Source organism: Acanthopagrus latus, chromosome 5, assembly GCF_904848185.1.
Source record: "Acanthopagrus latus isolate v.2019 chromosome 5, fAcaLat1.1, whole genome shotgun sequence".
NCBI classification, from domain to species: Eukaryota; Metazoa; Chordata; class Actinopteri; order Spariformes; family Sparidae; genus Acanthopagrus; species Acanthopagrus latus.
The window spans coordinates 19844275-19853692 of NC_051043.1; the positions used below are offsets into that span (position 1 = coordinate 19844275).

Genomic DNA, 9418 nt, shown 5'->3' on the forward strand with positions numbered 1-9418 from the left:
TGTTACAGGGTATGGCTCAAAATACATTCTGACAATCATCATGACAAAAGTCGACATATATGCACGGAAAAGCAGACGCGTAAGGCTGGTTGAATGCACAATACTGTATACACACATGGAGAACATGGAGGGAGCCAGGCATGAGGAACGTGGTGGGATGGGGGGATGGGTATGAGGAGAGAAAAAGCCATAAAGTGTGTTACCATGGGTCTGAAAGAGAGAGAGAGAGAGAGAGAGAGAGAGAGAGAGAGAGAGAGAGAGTGAAACATGGTGAGAGGGAGTGGACGAAAAGAAGAGGGGGGGTGGGTACAAATGTGAGACAGGGCACATGGTACACTATGTACATACAGTAAACGAGGAAGGAGTTTTTGTTTTTCAGAGGTTTTCGGTTGGAATATTTAGTGGTATGAGAGGTGCTGAGCAGAAACACTCAAGCCCTTCACGCATTCATCCTGCTTCAGATAAATACTTCTCGGCGATTTTAAAACACAGATGCGCAGTTTTAAAGACAAGAGCCGACTTAGAAATATCAAAACATTCAAAGCATGTAAGGAGAAAATGCCAGTAAATGAGACAGTAAAACAGATTTTTTATTTTTTGGTTTTGATACATCAATGATGAATTAAGCCTGTCTGACTGTGAAATGGCAATACATTACCCGCTAGCTTTGGTGTGATTGAATGGAAGCCTAATGAGAAAGAAAAGGTGAGGACATGTATAGGAATAGGAAATCCAGATGATAGCCACATGACAAAACGATGCAGGACTGCAACGTCTCTCCTCCACCCAATCAAGCTTGTATTATTCACTTGCACTGTCAACGTTCTGAATCACATTTTCCTCGATAATCTCGGGCACACTTCCAGAGTCAATACTTCTTTGGTACAGAGTCAAATCACCGTACAAGGGCTGCTTCGCCTGTGTGCATGGGCCAAAATCACTAAGCTGCTAAATGGCTCACAGTAGCAACATATAAACAATTACATAGCGGAGGTCAAGATCACCACTGCCATGAATATGTATGCATAGTGGACATAGTGTTTTACAGTGCCCGGTTAGGTATTGATGGTGTGTTTTTGGAAATAATAAAAGAAATGGTAAACTTTATCTATATTGCACCTTTAAACACAGAGTTTACAAAGTGCTTTGACAACCAAGCAAAAGCAGCAAACTCTGGATGACAGCATTACAGAATAAAGGAGCCTCGTCTGAGGTGAGTTAAAACAAGAAGACAGAACAGAAAATGTAATGCAATAAAAAGAAATAATTCAAAGAAGAAAATCAATAAAGGATGACAAGAAGACGACATCACATCAAATGAATTAAGAACCAATAATAAAAGGAATAAAGGAGAATATATAGATTAAAAGTAACAAATGAAAGCAGTAAAGGACGGTAAGAAAAAAAGACATCGCAGGGGAGGAATTAAAACAGATTGATAGACTAAGAGCAGTAAAAGAAATAAAAGATGGAAAGATGAAAAGCAAGTTCATAAAAGTTATTTTTAAGAGGTGATTTAAATGCTGTACAGACACTTAGCATGTGCATCTGTCTACACACACTCACGCTGCCCTCTAGTGTTTAATTTGCACTATTAAAACAACATTTCACTATTACAGACTATTCTAGCTTTCAGATTCTGCTGTCGAAGCTGCCAATAACGTCATATTGTCTCCCCTGGACTGACATGTTTGTGATGTGTTCTCAGTGACAGGAAGTTGTGAATGCTCTCAAATTAGCACAGGAAGAAAGATATTATGGGACTGAAGACATACACCCCTGTGCTGTGTAAGTGATAGCATGGCACAGTAAAGACATGTATATGAGGAGATGATTTTCCCCCTTATGGAGGCTGGCAGACGACACCCCATCCAGTTGCCTTAAAACAGAGAGGAGGGACACGTTGAAGCCCCCATCGCATATCTACGATTACAGATCATGTGTAAATGCCTGGGACACATGTTTGCGACACATGTTACTCTGGCCATGTGTGGCTGTATGTCAGCCTGTCTCCACAACGTCGGCGATTGTTGCCGCTCTGCAACCTACTCTGGCTTTCTCGAAGCCAATGCAGCACACGTGGAAACAGAAAGAAGGAAGTCATGACAGATGAGAGCATGGGAAGTGAATCATTTGAAACGGCATGGAATGAGATAAAGAGATAAAAGATGTCCCCGCAGTTTCAGTGACATGATTGTCTTTGAGTGCAACAACAAGTAGTATCTGATCTATGATTCTCCACAAACTACACTTAATAAACGCAGCGCTTCTGTTTCCATGTTGACACGATTCTAATTCATCCAGGTCGTGGTAAGCACTTTATCCTATAGGCAACCGGACATGTTTCAGCTAGCTTGTCCACCCAAAGGATAAAACACCCAGGCATACGGACAGTCATTTAGTTTAAGCTGTCCAGTGCAGCCAGGACAGCACTGATTTCTACATTTGACAAACAAAACAATCCCTCTGTAAGCGAATGGCAACTCCTCAGGTCAAGACTCTGCTGTCCACTTATATCTAAAGGAGACAGGACATTCCTTCTAGGACAACAATGTACACACAGAGACCAGATGGTTTGAAAGAGTTGTCGAACTGGAACAACCATCACTGAACAGATGAGGTGGCCTACAGCGTTGTATGTCACCGAGTCACGATGATGCCCTGAGTTCACTCTCTGGAGGGGCACGCATTCACACCTGGACTCACCTAGCCCTAATGACCCTCGTGAATGCCAGTTGGGTCAGCGAGTCACATGTGGCTCTAACACCTCAGAATTCATGTGACCTTAATGAATCAGTAAGGGTGCACACCCACATGTGAACCCTTTCAGCAAGAAACCCCATTCCAGTTAGATGGAACTGAAGAAACCTCTTGGATGTGAGAGAAATATCAAGAAACACCATCCAGTCCAGCTGCTGAGTTTACTGAGTTAATATGAAAGATCATCTTTTTTCTGTGAACACGGAGCCTTATTTCTCTCAAAATGAAGAGTCATAGGCACTTATCTACTGTGATTAGTAACTCATTTTCTCCTTAAGAAATGAGAGAAATAAGTCCAACTCATGAGAAATAGGAGCAAATACAAAAGTTCAGTATAGTTTGAAAGCCATTCTAAGTGAGGAAAAACACATTGTGAGTAAATAATGATGAAAAATGTGCACATAGAAGAAGAAGGATCTTGTGAATTCATGGCTGACTAAAGCTTATTTGACAGTGAAGACTGATTGTTGAAGAATTTTCTGGGGGAGGTGTGTACAGTCGGTCACAGTTCTGGTGCGAGAGTGGACTCTGCTGGACAACTCGGGGAAACTGTGCAATAATGCAAAGATATTTTGCCTATTGCAAGGTTTTTAGGAAGGCTCTCATGCATACATGTTATTACACAGCAAAGAGATCAGTTAGAATGCTGTATTTATTGTTTATTGGAAAAATGTATGATAATATCCTCATTATAAACATCTTATATTTACATGGAAAATATAGTACAAAATTAAATATATACAGATACATTTAGTCCATGTGTGATATTACAGACATATCTTTGGAGTGACACACGTTTTTGTCCTTCTATCCAGATATCTGTTAGTAGACCAGCTACTGTATGTATCATTATACATCTTGTCCTGAGATTTAAACCATTCTGTTGTGCAATTTGCTCATTTACACTTTACATTTACAGTGTTGTCATTGCTTAAAGTTTTAAATAAAAGTCTCACACAGAAAAGGCAGCGCTCTTGGTTTCAGAGCAGGTTGTTCACGCAATATTTTTCTCATCTGGTACAGACTGAAGACGCAGCACAACACTGACCTTAAAATACAGCTTTCAGCTTTCACTTAAATACAATGAGACCCACAAATTAAGCATCATATGTGTATAGTGTCACCAAAAAATAAGGACAACAGAGAAAGGAAGAAAATAAATTATGTATAATCCAATTTCAATACTGAAAACAAGTCACCATCAAGGCTTCCAGAAAGTTGGTTTAAATGCAACATGAATACATCATTCAGTTACCTAAAACAACTGCTACATCCTGTGTGTCATTATGTATTACACATAAACTAAATATTATGTGAAAGCACTCAGAGAGCACAAATATTCCTGAGGCTGAAAGATCTTCTAAACATTTCATTTTTAATAAATACATGCACATAATTTGCATTTAAATGCACACATCGATAGTCTGATCCTGAGTAGTGAAAGTGTCTGTGATTTCTGGCAATTATCTAAATCCTGTCTGTGAGTTTTAAGTTTTAATACAATGGTAAGGGATTAAATCAATGATGTTGTTTCACCTATGAACAAAATGTATCCAATATTTTATAAAAATAATTTGTGTGAAGAAATTGGTGTGAAAACATTTAAAGGTAAATCTGTGCTGGAACTAACACACGTTGGTAAAAGGAGTTCTCCAGAAACAACATACAATCATCATATTCTAGGAGATATGAGCCAAAACAATGTGCTTCATAAATAGCCACACGGTGGCACCATTGGATTCACATGCGCACCTGAATTAACAATAAATTTCACAAATACCTTTAAAGTGTTTTTTGAGATACCCTGCGAAATGAAAAGATCTAATTGCAAACAAACAGGACCAAAAACATAACATGTCCATGACATCAACACAGGCACAGTGTTATGGTCCGGGGTTATTGTTGTGACCTTGTTTGTGGTTGAACCATGTCTGTGTGAGGTAGGGGTGGTGGGGATGGAGGTGGTGGTGGTGGGGGTGGGGGTGGCGGTGTGCTGGGATACCCAGGAGCGCTAAATTCAGTGTATGCCGGGGGAAGATCCTCAGGCTTAATGCCCAACTGAAATACATGGGAAGAAGAACAAAGTTAGAATTCAAATTATATATATAATACACACTGAGGTAGATTTTATGTGTTACTTTTGCTGTGAATTTGCCTGAAGGCAAAACAGGACAAGATTGGCTGCATCCTGGTCCGACTGGTTTTAATTTTGTATCGTACAGCAGCCTACTGCTGTCACACCACAGAGGAAAAACAAATCAGTATCATGTAACAATGTGTCTAGTTTAAACAAAATTATTAAAATTTTACATTAGATGTTTTCACATTGTTACATCATACAAACTCACCACAAACCTGTCTTGTTATGAGAAGGTACTTCATTATATTAAGTGATGATTCATTGTTATAACATCAAACATTGTGATGTGATAATGTCATGTCATGTCATTATCCGTAACCGCTTATCCCTTTCCATGGGGTCACGGGGTGTTGCTGCTGGAGCCAATCCCAGCCTTGTCTCAGGGCGAGGGCAGGGTACTCCCTGGACAAGTCGCCAGCTCATTGCAGGGCCCTCACTGATGAGCAATGTGGGGTTCAGTATCTTGCTCAAAGACACTTCGACATGCAGCTCAGCCTTGCCCTGAGCCGGGATTTGAACTAGCGACCTTTCGATCACTAGTCGACCTGCTCTACCCGCTGAGCTACAGCCGCCCCGTGATGTGATAATAAAACATTAAATATCTTCTTACATCATGAAAATATCTTGCTGTGATTCATATATTAAAATGTATTTGTTGTTGTTAGAACATTGTTAGAACACAACGTTACTATAAAACATGATAATACAATGAAGAAATGTCTGGTTACAACTTGAAAATGTATTCATTTAGTGAGACATTTAATGTTATGTGGTATGTGTTATGTGGTAATCTTACTTGAAAATATCATCTTTTAACATGAAAATAACATGTTAGTGGGTGAAAATATCTTGTTATAACATGGACTGTTTTATGTTATAGCATTAAAACGTATTGTGATAATGCTACTTTATAAGGTCATAGTTTTATGCAATAATATCTTGTCATAACGTGGAAATATCTTGTTAATGTGACAATATTTCATAATGTGAAACATTTTATGTCCAACCTGTCTGAATGTGAAATGTGATATGTTGGGTGAAAAAACCTTATTATGACAGGGAAAAAATCTTGTTTGAAGGTAAAAATATCTTGTTATAATATGAAATATTTCATGTTATAACATTAAATCTCATTGTGAGAATATCTTCCTAACGGGAAAATATCTTTGAATGTGTAACATGTTATGTTATAACAATTTAGTGAATCTGTTGTGAAAATGTGTGAAATGTTATAACAAGATTGGTAGTCTATCAGTGTAAGAAAAAAGTTTTTACATCAGAATGTTTCATTGCGTTTTGTTCTATATTCACCTCATTGTAGGAAGGTGGGGGCCCACAGTAAGCAGCAGTGCTGTATCGTGGTGGTGACTGGACCTCCTCGCTGTATCGTGGCACCCTGTATTGGCTTTCGCTCTCTGAACCATTTCGGGGGAAGGGGATGAAAAAGATTGGATTACGGTGCGCTTCCTGCTCATTGCGCCTCCACAACTCCCTCTCTATCTGCTCCTCCCTGAAACGACTGCAAGCCCTGCAGAACGTCGTGCAAAACAGGATGGAGAGGCCGAAGCCCAGGATGCCCAGGAAGATCCTTGGAAGGGAAGGGAGATGGGTGAAGTAGTTAGGGAGAGTGTGGGAAACTCATGCATATGGTGATATCATATTTGCTACCGGGATAGTTGTGACTGTTAAGTTTTAACAAGTTTTAAATGTTGTGTTCCCGGCCCTGTTAGAGCTCAAAGACACACTGGTTTTATTGTTTTATTGATACTTCATTATTGATGTAGATGTGCTCGTAAAGATAAATGATGACCTGTTTCAGGAAGAAAATGACGCTTTGCTACTGTTTATGATCTCAGAGACCACACATGTAAAATATGGTGATGTGAGGGATTCTTTTATGCTCTGAATCTGTGATTGGTGTTGACAGCAGCGAAACACAACCACTCCCAAACCCCATATACGTTTAAATACATTTCTGTCACTGTAATGTTACAACAGTTTGGTCGTTAGAGGGATAACACAGATTTAACAGCCTAAGAAGTTGACTGGGCCTCCAAACACATATTAACACATATTATATGGCTGTGTTTGGTGTGGATATCATGCTCTATGGTCATTTTGACATTTTGTCACCTTAATCAATAGTTCAGGTTCTGTTTGTGGTAAAGGCCACTGTAAAGACAGCTATTGTGTCTGTGAGACCACCAGCTGAGGGAGTAAGATCAGTGTCCACAAAACAGAGGACAAGTTCAAGTTACAATATGTAGAAATTCGAATTGTTTGCGATTTGGCGCCCCCCGCAGTTTCTGAGTGCAACACCACCATCGTAAACACAAATTCAAGGTCTGTAACATTTCGTCAGACATAGTGTAGGTTTTGACTATAAACAAAAAGTCATAGCAGTGTTATGTCTTGAGCTAAACATGTATGTAACATTGTGATCCTACCCTGTCACTGAAGTGACATACAGTAGCACAAAAACAAATGATAGTGCTGAGACAGAGACCACATTTACCCTATTACAAGACACTGTGACATCAAAATGATGATGAAGATCTTGACAAAAAAAATTAACATGACGTTTCTATAAGTATTGAAAATGTCCTGGGTGTCAATCTGTGATTTTTCTTGAGAAAGTCCCATTAACAATTGAAATAGTGCAAACCCCCCCATCACTGCATCTTTAGACAACCCTAAATTAAAAGGTAAAAATGTTAAATAATGTTGCTCTTAATTAATTACCAAAGAAACATACTAAAAAAATGATTTCTTACTCTAGAAAGAACTCAGATGGCATCCTTGGCGCTGCGTTAATAAGCCTTTAATCGACCAAAATGGACGCATCAGACGCTGAAACCACAGAATGAACCTGAAGGGGAAACACGGAGAACACTACATATTAAATTCTGTCATGAATTTCATGCTTTACTTATCTAAAAAATGTGTTTCTGTGATAATCAGCTAAAGTTACCACATCTTGATTCTTCCTTGATCTCTTCCAGGAATTATACTTTGAACTTGGGACTCATAAATGTTTTGCCCAGGATGTCCAAGGATGTTTAATTGCCCATCCCAACTCTTACTGAGAATTAGTTTGTCCTGTGGTAACCTTATATGGTTTACAATCATTCAGCCTACCTGAACTGGTTGGTGTTATTACGCAAAGGTCTGGTGATAAGATTTGTTCCACTACGCTTTGAAACCAATCAGGTGAGCCACAGCCTTAGCTAATGGTGTAAAAGAAGGTCAGGGGCCTCGATATCAGTGGTCTGAAATAAATTTAACATAAAACTTTACGGCTGGGTTGAGAAGATTGTTCTTTCTCCTTACCAACGCAGACCTTTTACAAAACTAAAACATGAAGCTGAGGGGAGGTCTGATCCTGGCTCATAAAAAGTTGATGTTTAAGAAATGCATTGTTTTCAAAGGAGGGTTGAGAAACTATTAACACCCTGAAAGGTGTCCCAGACACAGTTTCTATTGTTCATCATGAGTCATGCACACAGACTAAACTGAACAGACTTTACAGTGCAAGGCTGTAAGTGTTAACAAGTTACATGGGGCTCCTGCCTCGTGATAACAAGCGTTCATCGTTTTCAATAAAAAACTGACCTTTTGCCAACTGTACTTTTAGTTAGTTGAACATATACTCAAGCACTGGACTTGTATTTTACTTGAGTGTTTACATTTATTGCTTGTTGACATTAAATATTCTATAGAACAACCTTTTTCAACCCTTAAGGTAGTAGCTTGGTCTACATGAAATTCAGCTTATCTTAAATGTAACTTATCTATGTAGTTTTCTTTTTAATTATTTTATTTGTACAAGCACTTTGTAACCTTATTAAGAAAGGAGCAAAATGAAGACATTATATATCATTAGTATTCATTTTCACATGGAATATTGCCCATTTTACTCCACTACTTTTATCTGACAGCTTTATTTACTTTTCAGATTAAAATCATTCAACAGATTAAAAATATTTTTATTTAAGTAATAATTTCTAAAATATGTGGTTTGTCCTCAACATGATATTGAATCTGTTCTTTAGGTAGTCAAACTTCACCACTTCATACATGCAGCATAGATTTTTAATACTAAACACGCAAACAAAAGACCACAGAAGTCACGCGAGGAAGGTGAGGTCAAAATTCATACACACATGATCAGCAAGCACATTGGAGCAGGGCCCCGGTCTGTAAACACTGACTAAACTAATAAACAGATCCCAGTATGCTTCATTGGAGATACGTTGATTCCATTCAATTTTGATTTGAAATGAGCTTAAATTTGAATAAAAAAATTAAGGAGAAGCTGAAAAACCAACTGCAGGCTCTTACCTTCAGTCCAGAGACGACTCTCCTCAGGTGTACAATGGTTATCACTGGAGCAGAATGCAGTGGGTGTGCTTATGAGGGGGCGGTGTGTGTGTGTGTGTGTGTGTGTGTGTGTGTGTGTGTGTGTGTGTGTGTGTGTGTGTGTGTGTGAAATGCATTTAAGTGAGTGCAAAGCGCAGC

At 38.8% G+C, this 9418-nt stretch overlaps 1 protein-coding gene across 1 annotated transcript; it reads right to left on the reverse strand.

The window, feature by feature from the left end:
- Positions 1 to 3394: 3394 nt before the first annotated feature.
- si:dkey-283b1.6 (extensin) lies at positions 3395 to 9307 on the reverse strand. Its single transcript, XM_037099516.1, has 4 exons — positions 9242 to 9307; positions 7675 to 7769; positions 6212 to 6488; positions 3395 to 4818 (listed from the first exon to the last, which is right to left on the reverse strand). The coding sequence occupies exons 2-4, from the start codon at positions 7695 to 7697 to the stop codon at positions 4657 to 4659; spliced, it is 462 nt and encodes a 153-aa protein (XP_036955411.1). The 5' UTR covers positions 7698 to 7769; positions 9242 to 9307; the 3' UTR covers positions 3395 to 4656.
- Between the last annotated feature and the right edge of the window lie 111 nt (positions 9308 to 9418).

Coding starts and splice junctions, on each gene's coding strand:
- si:dkey-283b1.6 (XM_037099516.1), bottom strand. CDS start 7,697: ATGCCATCTGAGTTCTTTCTAGA. Junction 6,489..7,674: donor CCATCTGAGTTCTTTCTAGA/GTAAGAAATCAT, acceptor TTCCCTTCCAAG/GATCTTCCTGGGCATCCTGG. Junction 4,819..6,211: donor CCCCACCTTCCTACAATGAG/GTGAATATAGAA, acceptor CATGTATTTCAG/TTGGGCATTAAGCCTGAGGA.